The sequence below is a fragment of the Ascidiella aspersa genome, chromosome 3 (assembly GCF_963924565.1).
Source record: "Ascidiella aspersa chromosome 3, kaAscAspe10.2, whole genome shotgun sequence".
Classification (NCBI taxonomy): domain Eukaryota; kingdom Metazoa; phylum Chordata; class Ascidiacea; order Phlebobranchia; family Ascidiidae; genus Ascidiella; species Ascidiella aspersa.
In genome coordinates, this window is record NC_139449.1 from 28,835,974 (window position 1) to 28,852,037 (window position 16,064).

Below are 16,064 nucleotides of genomic sequence, written 5' to 3' on the forward strand. Positions count from 1 at the left end.
TCTACCACCACTGTTGCCTAATTGGCATTTTAGCCAGTGACTTGGAGCCGCGATGCTTGATACTGATATTATGGAAGAATATCTCGCTGATAAACTCACCCTTGACAGATAATGTCCTAACATCCCCCTCGCAGCATTAACACGGTCGATAGTAATTATGCAATAAATTTAAATGATCAATAATGAGGTGTTTTGGAGGGGTCGTTCTATAGTGGAAGCAAAGCAAGATAAAAACTCACAAGGAGACAGTTTGTTCTCCTGCTTACCACCGATTTTAATGATGTCGCCGGTTCAAAGACCAGCATCCTGTAACCGCAATCTACCCCTAAAATGTCTGTTCGCGCGTCTTATCTCTGTCCTCCCAACAGTGTTCGAATACACTTCAGCGGAGTAACCGAGATATCCCGGATCGCCAAACAGCTTTTAGTGCTCATAGATGATCGGAATTTATTCCCGACGGGCCTGAGCTTTCGACCCCTTTATCTCGTCTTGTCTGCTGACGATAAAGAAGTAATGGAAGAGCGAAGTTAAACTGTATATTGTCGCGACACCGGACGTTTTCGGCCATTTTACCGTGTAGACTTAATTTGGATGTCGCCAATGACCAGGTTACACCGATCAAGTCGCGACTGTGGACCATTGTAAACAGCGGTGAACTTTTATTTTAAGTCCATCTTCCAGATGCATCTTTGAGATGTCTCCTAGCCCATCCGGTGACAGCACACGCGATTGGTAAGTTCACAATTAACGCACAAGTCTCTGGCGCCGCGTCGAAATTGCCCTATCCGGTTTCCAACTTTCTCTCCCCGAAACATGCACTTTAAGGCGTTCTGCCGTTTCCGGTAACCCCAAGCCGGCGTTTTAGCTCGAAGCTGAAAGGGAGGTCGAGCGTTTGATGTGTTTCCCTTCATGCCGAATGCTGCTCCAACGCCCACTTGACCCTGGATTGTGTTTATTTTACTGTTTTCCGGACCGCGCACACGCGCCCTTCTGTAGATTTTGCGACGCTCGCTCGCAGCTGAGACATACAGGCGCAAAAGGCCAGGCGATGGCCCGTACATTTGCTCTTTTTCATTGTCCCACTTATCCTACAAAATGATCTGGCCTCGTGTCAAACCTAACTTAACGCAACTACGCCGTGAAGGAACTCTTGTACCAGACGTGTTTTGCCCGGGCGCAATGTTTGCAGGTTAACATGTTTAAATGCTCGAGTGGAAATAAGGGCGTCGTCCTTGTATTTTTCTTTGGCAAACACAGTCTTGCTTCGTCGGTTGGGCAGGCGCCAGGAAAAAACGCAAGAGTTGATTTTCGGCGTTCGGCCGCATTCGTCCAGGAAGCTAAGTACGCGGCATCGCTCAAAATGCAGGATACCATTAGCGGTTGATTTGCCCTATTGTTGCGGCTGTATTGCTATGATTCGACTGGCTACGGCATTGACTGGCACGCCGGAGCCTACTTACAGCCACCGACAGCGCGGCAAATCGCGCGCCCGAAGGTGCCATTTGCGAGATTACATCTGCTCGCGCGCTGTTAGGGGGACGCGTTAGGGCGAAAATCAAAGATGACACCCTTTCATTTGCGCGGCCGCGGCGCTGATATCAGGCGCAACGAGACTGCAATTTGCGGCCGCCCTAATGCAGGCCTGGCCTTTCCGCCCGCCGCGGCATTCTTTCCATTCCTGGGCTTTCTACTCCAGCAAGTCTTGTTTCTGAGCCCCGGCGACTGGTTGCTGTATGTGGCGATCGTAAACGTCCCCTTAACCATCCAAGTAACCACGTTTCCGCCCGCGCCTGGAGACGCCCTGGGTGGCCGATGAAAGGGGGTATGGCAAGTTTGAAGAGGTAAATTTTGTTTGCGCACGCTGCTCGCCAGGGGATTATTTTTAATGTCCGCCCAATAACGCAGCGTCCCCCTCTTATCACCAGATCTCGCGTTCCCTGCTGACCTGTGCGCCTTTGCCGCATGCTTATTAAGACGTATTAGGACAGGCCTGACCCACATCGCCTGTTTTTGGTGGCCGTCGGTTTAGCGCGAGGCATGTTATTTGTGCGCATTGTTGAACTAGCCTACTTGGCGTTTCGCTCACACGGGAATCGAGATAAATCCTTGTACAACAACGCGCTGCAAGATAGGCTACAACCGTCCCGCCATGTGGTCAGTTTTAGCCGAGTTTGCTGCCCTTCCATCAGCGAGAAAATTCCGAATTCCCGTGCCACAGATGCGTCTTCTCCAAAAAGCGGCTTTGTCGCATTCCAACCTTTTTTAACAGCGCGAACGGCCTGGGGAGGCGAAAGACAACGCAGTCAGTTTAGTTCTGACGAAAGCCACTTGGCATTTGGCGGCGATAAGCCCGCGTCCGCGCGCCGGTTTCAATCTTATCGCTCACTCTGCTTGGCAATGAATCTGAAAGCCTTGACACACACCGGTGGCCTAAGTAGCGCTTGTTTAATTCCCGAACGGGAGTACGGCTCCTCGCCGTTTTATCAGGCGTCCTTCAAAACCGGTTGAACGCCCCAAAAAAGCGGCGCTCTGCTGTTTTTCCAAACCGCGATGTGTTTTTGGTCTTCCGCTGCTCGCAATACGCATTCAGGCGATCAAATTAAAATCTTGATTGGGCGCGTTCTGGGCAATGAAGGAAACGCACTTTAAATCCGGAGCACCGCAGATCGTCGTTCGGGGCCCAATTGGTTGCGCTTTTGGCAACCTGTCTTCTGCACTTGGGGAACCTAGCCAGGGTAAAATCAGTTAAAGCGACTTCAACCGACCACAAAAAGGCTTCGAGCAATTATGGGAGTTTGTCGCGTAGGTTCATAGCAATACTATTGGCGAACTTATGGACGATGCAGTTGGTGACAATGAACAGTGGGGACTTACAACCCTTGTAAAACCGAATTTAAAAATCATTACTTGTTGCCGCCCTATTTGCATCTTGGTTGAACAGACGTCCTTCTTATAATGCATATGAGAATATAAGATTTTTGTTACGTGACTATTGAAGTGATCATTGATATTGAAAGTTGTGAAATACACACAATAAATTCCTGTGAGTATACTGTATGTAATCCTCACCCGACCTTTTTTAGAGATTAAAGTATAGCCTACTTCCTTCGATAACCTATTTCTGTCCCAATGACGTTGTCCACACGTTTTACGTCAGAAATTGCACTGCCAAGTATGTTCCGTATCAAAATGGAGCGCGACCAAGACGCTGTCACCTTGACGAGATGGGATGCGGGTTTTTTGCGGTTAGCCGAAAATGGAAGCTTTGTTTTCGCATGCGGTTGCCGTGGGCTTGGCGCAAATCTGAACGCAGACCTTTTACAGCAAACCGCAGAGCCCTTAATTGCTGCATGCGTTTTCCGGCCTTCTTTAACCCCGTGTGCCCTGAATCCCGCCCGGGGACAAGGCCGTCGGGCACTCGCGGCCTGCTGCGGAAATGCAGCGCTAATGTGCCTCGCTGACTGACAATCGGCCGCGCATTCCCGTTACCCCTACACCAGTTTCCGCCCCTCCGGCGCGCGCCCAACTTCAAACGTCCCTTGCCTAACCTGGAGGGTGCTGGGTGAGAGACGGGCAGGATTGCATGAAAATCAACAACGCCTCGAACGGCGGGCTCGTGACCCGCGACTTACCAGCTATACGGTGAAGGGTGCTGCTTTGATTTTTTTGTATCCGTCGAAAGGTGGTTAGCGTCCACTTAGCCAGCCGATCATGCGCAAGCAAGCGCGCCATGCCTGCTGGGTTCGACTCTCTCGCCGATTTCCGGCCCTCGGCGTTCAGTGCCTGTTGATTTTCGGTGTCGCAACTGTTCAATCGTGACCGGTACTGTGTGAAGTCTAAATAAAGCGGTAGTTACACGTCTGTTTGCTATATTTGAATCATCCGTCTGTGTGTACTTATTTGGTCTGTCCTTTTTGTGGGAAAAGTTTTTGGGATTTCGCCTCGATGCCATAATATTTTTCATACATAAAGCTGTTTGTAACAACGAGCCAACAATAAAATATACCGTGGAAAAATACTCTTTGCAAGGTGGAATCTATTACCCTTTGAAAATTTGCTCACTGACAACTACCCATTACAAACACCACCGCTTTTATTTTGTTTCTTTGTAAAACGGAATGAACTGAGCTACAGTGAATCGTTTTCGCGCCGCACACGAGAGGAACCGAGAGCGACAGCGAATATCGATCGTCAGTCCGATATTTCGCCATGGATTTATCGACCGTCGGCCGGCACAGCGGCACGCCAACTGCCATGTTCCGCCTTGCGATGCCTCTATCAGGCCCTACCACCCCCTCGCCCCAACAGACCCCTCTTCGATCGCTCAACTTGCATGTCAGTTCTGACGGCGGCGCGAGATTACATCATATTGCAATTACTTGTTTTTGGTGGCGGCTTGGGGACGCCCGGAGCCGCCCGGAGCCGCCCGGAGCCGCCCGGTGCCCTATTGCGGTATCGATCCGGGCGTTATGCGGAGCCCGGCAGCGGCAAGGACATCTTGTAAATTCGACTTTGTCTCTCAATTTGGCTTTCCACCGATTTCGTGGCCAAGGCGGGCTCCGGCCTGGCGGGCGAGTGTTCGTCCGTCCCCGCTTGACGAAAATGTTGTATTCGTGCACTCAGAGAATTGCGGCACAATACAATATGGGCTTTGTGTCTGTCGGTGTGAATGCCACTCGCCGGGTCGACGCGCAACGCATGAATAATTGAACGATGAAAATGAATGAAGTTTTGTTGATTTGGTCGAAGTGCATTACCTGAAAGTTTCCTGTTATTATGTTTCGTTCTGCTGCAACCCGGAATTACGGGCTGTTTAACGTTGTATCCGAAAGCGAAGCAAAGCAAAGCAAGCGTGAGTGTCAATGCATATTGTATAATATAAGGTTGAGTCGGCCTTTTTGGCTGCAGAAACGTTTTGCAAGTGCAATTTTCAAGTGCCGCTTCTTCTGTTAAGTACTTATATAGCTTATCCCACAAATGTCCTGCTAAACGTTCGCCATTCCAACGGTTTTAATGCGGATTCTTTCGAACGCACGTAATATGTAAATACGGGTGTGTCCGGTTGTCTCCGTGGCCTTCTATTTTAAGCCGACCGACCCAAATCCAGCCCAAGTCCATAGACGTCATCACCGCAGCGTGGCAACCGAATTCGGTCAAGGCGGCGACTTCTATTGCGGTGTTTTGTAGCGTGTCATCAGATCGCGACCAGGTCGAATCGAACTTCCGATCTGTCGACCACGGTTTGTTTTTCTTGCCACCATCGCCGACTGATGCTTGGTATTTAACCACGCTTTGAAGTCGCTTCAGGAGATTGCACATAAACCAAAGCGCTATAGCAGCATTAAAGTGCCGCTTTCAGTGTTTTTGGGGATGGAAAGCACTGGGACACTTTAATGAAAAATGAACATTCCCGCGGTTAAATCTGCCCTCGCGATAAGCGCCCGTATAAAGCCCCATGTTGTAACAGCAGCAGATCCCGGCCAACGCCGCGCTTTCCATTAACAAGCAAAACGACGTTGTCCCCCTAAAGGCGCATTCCGAAACTCGGGGCGGTGTATGGCTCTGAGCTATATCAACAGCAGCACCTTGCCTGTCGAGCGTTTGCTGCGGCGCGGGGCGGCTTCTTTCACCGGCCGTTGCCTCGACTGACGGCGAGGATGATTTATTGGCGTGCGCGCTGCCGAAGTCGTGCTCTAGCCTAAGCCAGGTTTCGTGAGAGCCGGCGTGAAGCGGCGATTTTCGCCTTCGCGCCAGAGGAAATTTGCTTAAAATGCTGATTCCGGCGCTAAGGTTTATTGATTATGTTTTCTACCCTAGTGAATCCGATTTTTAGCGCAGGACGACGTTTCGGACAAACCTAGATCAATTTCTACGCGCCACTTATGCAACCCATGCTTGCAGGGTTAAATGGGGACAGGCGGGGTTGGACAAGGGGTGTCATTCGTCATTCGGGACCTGTCAGCTTTGACATGCAAGCCTACGCGAGCCGTCGGGTCCCCTTTCGCCCCTTTCCCGCTTATTTTACAATTTAGCTGGCTGCTTCCGTTTGATGTGATCGCCGCTCGCTGCCCCGTTCACAGGGTCGTGTTTTCGCTCGGCTTAATTAGCCCTAACGCGGCGAAATTGCGCGCTAAGAGCACCAGCTCCGACTGAGTGGCGTTAATTCGTGCGAATTTCGAGCAGCCTTTGAACGAAAGTCAACACCGTGTTTATTGACATTAGGAATAATATTTTCTATGTGGTCTTCGATTGCGGCGTCACCTTACAGATCCGGCCGAGCGTAATTGTTCCGCCGAACAAACGGAAAACGCGCTCCCGTTGCCTGTGATCTCGCCAAAGCGGAAAACGATCGGAATAATAAACAATAAACACCGAGCGCGCTGTTGTCTTGTCACCGGCGATGACGGATACGAACGGCGTGTAGTAGCTAAAAATAGAAGCCCCTAAACACACAAGCTGCACGGTTGCCTTGAGTGCTCCGCCCTTGTCCCACTTCCAGAGTTGCACGTGGCCCTGAAAAGGGGCCACTGTTATTTTCCCGGCAGTGGTCATTGGCAGTCAGTCGAATCGTTAGCGGCTCCGCGCGCTTGCGTCTGGGGCAGAACGCTAACTTCTCGTGTCTTTCAACGCCCTGTTACTCTCCCCTTGTTCTCAAGGAGAGATTTTTCCTGGAAAATTTGGTGCGTCGATTTGTTAGGTTACGTCGGCGATTTAAATCTCGCCAAGCATATTGTCAATATCGCGCCGCGGGAGAATTTACTTGTTACTGTTCAAAGCGAGCGCTTGACATAACAGCGCTTTGTCCGGTGTTGCAATGTTTGGAGTGTCCGTGCTTTTCGGGCGGTCGGCCGGCCAGCCAGCGACGACCCGTGTGCGAAAGAGTGTGATTTTTAAGGCAAATATTTGCGCCGGCGTTTAGCCGAGTCGGGCGCCCGCGTTTAAGGCCAGCACGCGCGCGCGAGCCAAGATTGTCGGGAAAGAAAAAAACTGTTGCCGGTGCGAGTCTCACTTGTTGACAAAGTCATCGGTTAAGTCGCCGTAACGCGTGATAGACGAGGTGCGAAAATCGCCGGGCGCGCAAATTGTTTTGAAGTTAGTGCCCGAAGGTCGACCAGAAACACCATTAACAAGCCCGCGTTCACCAAAAATTTACACAAACAATTACACGCGTCTTCATTTGAAGTCAACCGGCGGCGTGGTTGCCAAGCTGAGCTCAATCCGGTGCCAGTTAGGACGCGTCAGTCATCGCCTGCCAACACTGACAGCACCGGCCCAAGGATGTTTAATTGGAAGACTGGGCGCGCTGACAAGCGTCGATGATAAGGTACGGCGCACCGGTGGGCCGCGACTTTGACTGATAGATATTGCGCCTCGTCTCTTGTCTTTGCCTACAAACTGCGCCGTCGCGTTATTTGATCGAGAGGGCGCGGGAGATTACAGTTCATCACACCCAGCGTATTCAAGACTGCCCAGTGTCACTATTTCGCCGACTCCAAGACCTCATAAAATTCCATTCGAAAGTCCCTTGGCACTGTAGCGCCGCAGACGCCAGCAGTTTACAACATTGTTGAAAAGCGGTCGATGTCGACGACCGACGTACATTTTGTCTCCGCCAGGCCGAAGCGTGGCGCGCGGCCAAAACGAAAACTCTGCTCAAGAGTGATTGATTTGTTCGTATTTATTGCTGGGGATTACCTTGCCGGAGTCTGGCTTTGTTTGTGATTGCGTTTGCAAATCCCCCACGCGAGTGCAACGCGTGGAAGTTTCGTCCTTCTAAAAACCCAGAGCGAAGTAAGTTGTGTTAAGTATGCCTCGTGGTGGTGGTTTTCTTTGGGTGATTTTAGATTTCCTCAAGTTACCTGGCACGGACGAACTTCCAATGCATAAAAAACAGCAATTCCATGTTGAAAAGCAATAAACATGGTAAAAATAGCTTTTATAAGAAAGCATTCGTGTTTGCTGAATATATTTTGCAGTATTCGGTTAAGATAATTTTTATTGCCAAAAGCTTCTACAACAAATACAATATTGCTGAAGACTGAATAAAACAGTATGAAAAAATGCAAGTTAATCGAAGACTCTCACCCCGGCTATCAATCACCGATCCGATAACGAGGCCATCTAGGTTGACGCCCGGCTCCATTAAAACGTCTCCCCCACACTCTGTCGCGCAGGAAACAATTAGGTGAGTAACTCGCCGCCGAGCCCTTTCCCCGGGGAATGACCAAACGCCTCCAATTGCTCGGCTTGACCATTGACCAGTGCTTATACCGTAAAAAATGACCTCGTTTCGACACGAGAACCGTGCTGCGGTGTTTAGCCAGCCAAACGTGATGGAGCGGTTGTTTAACGCTTTTCCAATTTACCTCATATAGTAGGCTGTATTACAGCGACGAGTCTCTATCGTAAAACGTCAGAATTTTTTTACGTCGCCTTGATGAGTCATTCATAATTTCGAAATCAGACGCGTCATATCTCGCGAGATAAAACATTTAAAATCAAAATCGCGCCTCTTTCTCCCAACCGACGCCCGGCCGTCTCGTGACCGGAGCGATAGGATCGCTCGAAAAAAACTGTTCAAACAAACTTTATTCCACTCCCGCCCACTCGTGACGTCACGCAGCCTCCCGACTCGAACCGTCCCTCCACGGGGAAGCGCACGCTAATCCCGGGATGCGCTGAAAGTGGAACACCGGGCATGGCTTAATGCGAGATAAAGGCGGTCGGGAAGCAGCGAATTTGGACTTTGGCGCTGGGACGAACCTCGGATGCCCGATCCCGGCGCGCAGATTCAAAGGCATCAGCAAGTTGCCTGTTGACAAAGCGCTCCAGGTTGCGTGACCGGCACGTGTTTGTCTAGCTGCACCGGCCCACCACAGCCGGGTCCGAGGGCGCCGAAAGCCCTTTCCGGATCTTGTCCTAATGGAAGGGCCAACAACGGCGCTTGTGTGTCGAGCGTGTGTATTCGCGCCTGTACAGCAGAAAACCGCGTCTTCATTACCCCGGAGCACTATAGGCGCCAATGGCCGCCCCCGAAAAATGTCCGTGACAATGTTGCGATCGATGGGTGCTGGCACACCGCGCGTCACCCGACCCGCCGAACCCGCCGCTTTTAATTAAATCAGAGCCAAACTGGATTGCGAAACGCGGCCCGCCATAAACATACCAACTTATTAAGCGAAAAACCGCGCGTCTGCCAACCGACGCCGGGTATTTACTCCGCTTTCGCCGTTATCTGTATAAAGATGTAATTGACTCAATACACCAGTCGTCATAGAAAAACTGCCTCTGCCGAAGGTACGGGGTTTCAAGGTGTTCTCCATTGTAGGTGAGTGCCTTACAGATTTTTTTAAGAGGCACGAGTCGTACTGCGTTGGGTTCAGAGCATTGATGTCCCCTCGCGATAACATTGTCCCGGGCGGGCGGCACTTTGCATTCCGCGCGGGGCTCGGGTTTTATTATGGACGGGGAGGGACCTAAGATAAGACCAGTGTTTGCGCGCCTTGTGTTTGGTTTTCGTTTCTCATTCCGCGTTTTACGTTTTTAGGCGAGGTGACCCTTTCACGTCGCAAACCGGCGAAATTCGGCGGCGAGCCTTTAAGACGTAACAAGAGCGTCGCGTTGATTCGCGATAAAATCTCTCCACTATTCCCCCATTCTTGGGTCGCGAGCCACCTGGCCGTGACGTCACAAACACGCACCTTGGGCGCCTCGAGTGTGCAACGCGCTGATGCCATCGTCCGGGTGTCGGCTGTCAACTAATCTGCGAGAAAGCGAAAATCCGTCAGCCCTAATCCATTGCCGGGCGTTTCCAGTTTCCGCGATGGACACAGCGCCGCCGCTATTAGCGCCGCTCTTGGCTGTAAAGCGAGCCGTCCGCGCGAGTAGATTAGGTTCTTGAACGCCTGAACGTGATCCCCTGTACGAGCTGGGCGCTATTTTTAGTGCCCGATTTTTGGCACCGGGAATTGACTTGCGATGCTATAGTGCTGCGTGCTGGACCATGCGGTAATGGTTTATCGCGCCGCCCGGTGCTGGTATGAAGCCAATATGGCCTCCCTCGAACATTGTTGACACAAAAAAGCCTGAGAGACGAAAAGGGGACTGTTTTTACCGGCCTTACATATTGATTAACAATTACAAATGAGGAATTATTATCTGCAGGAACGTTTCTGCAGCAAATCTAGTTCGATACGAGTGAAGCTTTGCTTTGGCCAAGAAACAGATATATCTATGTTCTGTTTGATTGGTAATAAATAAAGTAAGATGTTTGTTTTCAAAGAAATGAACAACAGCCAGAGGAACTGTCAGAAAATAGTTTTCTGGCACAATGTTAAGCTCTAATAAGTCATTTACTCCCGTTACACGTAATGAAAACTGTCGCTGGGCCAGCCCCCGTCCCTGATTCCATTAGCGCAGACCTGGTCCCGACCCCGGTGGTGTCCCCCAGGGTCTGGCGGTTAATCCGGGCAGATAATCCTCGTCCGGTCTCCCCTCCCGCTATACTCCATAGACCGCTCTATCGCGCGTCAATTAACAGGCTTGTAATTCGAGCTTAATCGATCGGGGCCGAAGAACGACTCGCTGCTTCGCCAGTGCTGTCAGGTTGTCGCAAGGGGGCCGGTCGAAGCTTGATTCATGCTCCCCTGGCGGGGTGCTGGCAGACTGGGTAGCGGGCCATACGGTGAATCCGCCCTTTCTGTGCCTTGCTACAAAGGGTTTTTGAGCTAATATGCTACAATGAACAGGCGCAAGCCTGCGTCACGGTTTTAAGGAACCTCAATCGAGCGTTGTGCATTGCGATTTGGATATTTCTTGCCCGCTGCATTTGTATGTTGTACAGTCGGCCGATTCCGTGCTTTGCCACCAACGTTTTACTTTCAGTTAATACGCTTAAACGAACAGGCGCATGCTTAAGGAATCCTAATCCAGCGTTGTGCGTTGCGATTTTGACCTTTCCTGCCGGCTGCATTTGTATGCTGTACAGTCGGCCGATTCCGTGCCTTGCTACGAAAGTTTTTTCAGTTAATACGTTAAAACGAACAGGCGCATGCTTAAGGAATCCTAATGGAGCGTTGTTCGGTGCGATTTGCATATTTATTGCCCGCTACACTTGGATGCTGTACAGAGCTAGGTCACAGACACCCAACCGGTGTTGGAGGTGTTCAAGTCGGAAACGATGCCAGCTGTCGGTCCCCTGCGACCTGTCGGCATTCCACTGACTCACTGTGGCTGGGAGATACCAAAATATAAGTGTGTGGTTGTTTTGAACTGGTTCGAGATTGATAAGCGAGATTTCCAGACGCATTGCCGCAATGCTTACGCCGAATTAAAGTAAAAACATGCAGCTTCAAGTTATAATTAAGATCGACTGCTTTCCATATTCTTGCAGGAGAGTCCGGCAACTTTACCTGTCATGCACCGGGACTTTGCCATCGCTTGGTTACTGTGTTTTTAATGGGGAAACATCGCCCAATCGACTGCAGTTTATTTATCGTTTACCGTCCAACCGGCATCTGGCCTAAGGTCCTTTAACGAATGCATTGGCCGCGTTTTTGCCCCCCACGGGACCGCTGTTGTAGTCGCTGCCTTCTCGTTGTTGTTGTTTACGCTACTCACGAGCCGGCTGTCTTCTTGCTTTGGCAAATTACAGGCGTGCTTTATGACTGTATAGCTGAATTTGTTTAGAAATTATAGCTGACCATGGCAATTCAATTGGACATACACTGTGTTTTCATGTCCGCTTTACCTCACTTATTTGCTAAACTTCTTGGTTGCAACGAATTGGTGATGTTTAATTCAAGCCCTATATGGAAATATTTTGGCCACGGCTAAGCTAAATTATCCATGGAAACGAGGAATAAATCCACTTCTTATTTAATTAAATTTGGTTTTGGCTTAGTTCTGTAAGGCGTGAACGCAAAAGGTTCCATGCGCAAAATTGCGGGAACATTACGAATCGCTTTGCAGCAATTATTCCGCAATAACAGCGCCCAACGGCGTTCGATTCTTGAAGTGAAAGCACGACGCTCTCGGAAGGATGCAATTATGCGCGACCGCACGTCACCTCGTAGCAATCGCTACAAAGACGAGTCAGCACTTGAAAGGTGTTTACAATGACAAAGCGAAGGCGTTTGACGGGCGAAGAAAGCGAGTCTGGCGCACTTGAAGGACCCGCGTTAGCGCAAAACCGCATGCTGTGCTGTGAAAGAAAACGCCATACTTACGCGATAACAAAACGGTAGAAAGACGCAGCATATAGCCAAAGTTTTTTACAGGCTGTTATTACGCGTCGCACTTTTACCGGGCGCTCGAAATCTCTCTAAAACCGTCGTTGATCCGCGTCATCGCCGAGATTAGGCAGTTTCTAGCGATACGCGTCCGTAGCGCAATAATGGCAGACGTCGTGAAGCCTTAATAACACCTCGGCGCCTGTTTTCGGCGCAAATCTATGACTCCGGCAGATGCTACATCAAACCGCGCCGTTTCTCAATGTAAAGTGAACTTGTCTTCGCGCATATGTCATTGTTACTATAAACTTAAGGTGACTCTTAAAGCTGGTTAATCTACCAGAAACCATATGTGATCTCCAAATAACTGACCGCCTTTTAAGGTAATTTAGGCAATGTAAGCTTTCTCCATTGCAATAATACGACTGAGTAAAACGAGGTGGTTAAAAAGAGGCTATTTACCCGGCTAACGAAGTTCATCACTAATGGGTGTATGCTTGCCCGGTAAACCGAGTTATTTAAATGGATTAGGGAATAAATCGTGTAAATATGCCAGGGAAAATTCAATTGAATTATATCCCCAACCAAACCCATACCTAACCCAAAAACGACGCAATGTCTTAAGAATGCGCTAAAACTCAATGTACAACAAAAACTGTGATTATGCGTACTGAAGGCGATACATGGCAAATAGCCTCTGCCCAAGCTGGCTATTTAACAAGCCTGACACACACAAAAAAAATTTGCAGGCCAATTTGTTGTCTGTTGTTTCGTTCGAGTTTATATCGACGACTATACTTTGCCATGTGCAATATTTGCAGCGTTTGGAAATTAATGCATAGCTTGATGACGGCAACCGAGACCAGTGGCATATGGAATGTTGGGTGGTCGATCGATCGATGTAGGCACAGGATTGATGAAGCACGCCCCACTGCTTGTCACACTAATTTCGCGCAATTGATGTCGCCCAATTCCATACAAATCGCAATGCTTCGCTGACGGCTTATATGGGGGGCACCAACTTGAATCGAATGCGCGCTGATTTGTTTCTTGCGAGATAAACACCTGAATGACACAGCGCTTTTTTCCACGTCAAAGTTTTACTTCTAACTGCCAATGATCAAAATCTGACCTAAAGCCGACATGAAAATTCACTATGCGGATTGGCTGACTTTGAACTAAGGTTAAAGCAGGTCTCCGGCAGTCTGACTGTGAGCTTTTAAACTCCTGTGTTTCGTCCCAATTATCGCCTTTATCGTACTCGATCGGCGGGCGACTTTGCACAAAATGCCCACTTAATCGACACTGAACATTGGCGCGTTTGTCAAGGTTGCGCGACTTGCGTTTTTTCGGGAACATTTCGATGAATATCCGCCATCGTGATAGGGCCTTTTTGCCCGCTTCGGTGTCATTTTTGTGGGTAATGGACGCAGCGCTGATGCGCTTCTAATCTACAACTTTGCGCGATCGAATCGAAGTCAAAGAAACCGTCGTTTGTCACTCTTCATGTGCCCCCTCGCAGACCCGACCTTGCGTTTGAGTTTGATAAAGGCAAGATAAAGCGTCGCATACGTGCCACCGAAATCAGATGGCGAGGTTCGGCTCTACCAGGCGGGCCAGGCTAATTCCCGCCTCCTTTGGGGGATCAGCGTAATCAAATACGATCCCGCGCGCGCTTCAATTTCAAACGCTTTGCGGCTGCGCTCGATATCAAAAGCGAAGGCCAATTGCAAACGCTCCTTTTCAGCTACCTTTGTGCACTTGCAAGTGTTCGCGCCGCCACCTCTTTGATCAACGTTTTGGCAGCTGGAGGTGACAAGCGGGGTATCAGACTGCGGTGTGTATTGCTCCGACTGGGTGCATTTGGCGCAATAAACAGGGCATCGCTGTTTACGACGGCCGATTTTAACTTCTGAGGCGCTAGCCGCCCCTAAGCATGTTGATTTTCGTATGATAAGTTACTGCATTTGCATAGTACCTAGAAATACAGCTTTCGAAGTTACTGCTCTAATTACGCGACGTTTAAGAGTATAGGTAACACCCTTGCCTACTATATTTCAAATTTTTCAGTTTTCCGACCAGCATTTGTACAAATATTTGGTTAATGGCTGCAACACGTACATTCACGTCAATTGAAAGCAATGTGAAAAAGGAGCCTGAAGCCTCCTTAACGCACAATATTTAAAGAGGTTCTAAAGTAACATTTTTGGAGTTGCAAACGATATTTACGGCAATAAATATCGCTTTGTATTCCTTGAATTGTGTCTCTATTATGTTCTGTCTGAAATTCACACAAACTGTATTGATAGTGTTTGTTTCCCCACTATTTGACAAAAGTCGAGTACTAAGCCATAACAATTAAACAAATCTCATCGCATTCAGACTTGCGGGACGAATTCCGAGTGACGCCGGCCGATACGATCGGAATCCGGGGCAGGCAAGTCAACCTCAGATGCCAGGCGCCCAGGGGAGTCCCCGAAGCTACCATCTCTTGGCAGAAAGGAACCAAGCCAATTAAATCGAGCAATCGCATTCAGGTTCGTGCATAGGCTTATTTACATTGAGAGTTCAAACATCATTAAACTGCCATCAAGTGTATGTTAACATGCAGCACTTTCGTATGCTTGATAACTTGTGCAAAAGTACATTTCTTAAAAAAAATGTTTCCTTTTTTGCTACGTGTTGTGGTATAATCCTTTTTGATCACCGATGGACAGAGAATTGTACAGTTTCTTGATCACCTGAAACTCATAACATCGCCTGGCAAAGTTGCGAAACAATGTTTGCTAAACACCCACGAACCAATAATCGTGCCATCCTATATTCGAGTATTTTACATCTATTTTTTTTCTTCGTTTGCGCAAAGTACAAACGCTAATCTACTGATAACGTTGTCTTCAGATAACGAAAGGAAACTTGGTAATCAGACGCGCGCAGAAGAGTGACTCCGGGTCGTACGTGTGTGTGGCAAAGAACATTGCTGGGGTGAAGAGGAGCACTTCGGCCATACTCAAGATTAACGGTAAGTTGTTTTTTATTATTGTTTTTTTTTTTTTTTTTTGAATAGGAAATTCAACAATTCGCACTTGACTGTTTTCGCACTCGACGCTTGCTTTGATGAAATTTTTTATGGACGGAACCCGAATTATAGGAAGCAATAGACTCTCAACATTAGAACCAATATAGATTTTTAAACGCTATGCAAACATTAGGATTAAGCATTTGTTTATCTTCAATCTGACAAAGAAAGCCTAAAAATAATTTCAAGCCGAATTGAAACCCAATATGTGTAAATAAATAAAAAACAATACTGAAGAAGTTTTGTTGTATTTTGTTCCTGATATCAATATTTCGATCTTCCCTGTTTTTCGTTTAGAAGTTGCGCCATGACCGTTACACCAAGATAGGAAATTGCAGCAATTGGGCAATCATGCCCAGGGTAATTCTTTAATACCGAACAAATATGCTCATAACCTCAGGAATGCGATCCATCAAACCGCCCTTGCTTCCAACAATAAAGATGGGACCGCCCTAATTTAAATGTAACGATTCGCGGAACGAAAACGAGACGAACATATTTGCCCCGTAACCGATATGTTTGCAAAGTCAAGCGGTCAGGACGCATCGAAAACAGCTACGATTTTCTCCGAATGTGTCTCTCTCGGCGAACAAGTAATTGCCCCCGAGGTGCGTTTTTCCTGTATAAATCGCCCGTAAAATCCTGCCCAATTTTAGCGTAATTTCGCGAGGGCCAAATGGAGGAACAGGAGGGGATTTTTAGCGCCATTCTTAGCCTTTTACAGCACGATTTCCCTGTTTGCGGACCCAACCCTA

At 48.7% G+C, this 16,064-nt stretch overlaps 1 protein-coding gene across 1 annotated transcript in view; it reads left to right on the forward strand.

Annotated features, from left to right (window-relative positions):
* LOC146161401 (roundabout homolog 2-like) overlaps positions 1 to 16,064 on the forward strand; it is a 68,496-nt gene that overhangs the window by 29,167 nt on the left and 23,265 nt on the right. The window contains exons 4-5 of the mRNA XM_083384060.1: positions 14,613 to 14,767; positions 15,132 to 15,252. Coding sequence (XP_083240186.1) covers positions 14,613 to 14,767; positions 15,132 to 15,252 — 276 coding nt within the window. The remainder of the gene's footprint in view (positions 1 to 14,612; positions 14,768 to 15,131; positions 15,253 to 16,064) is intronic.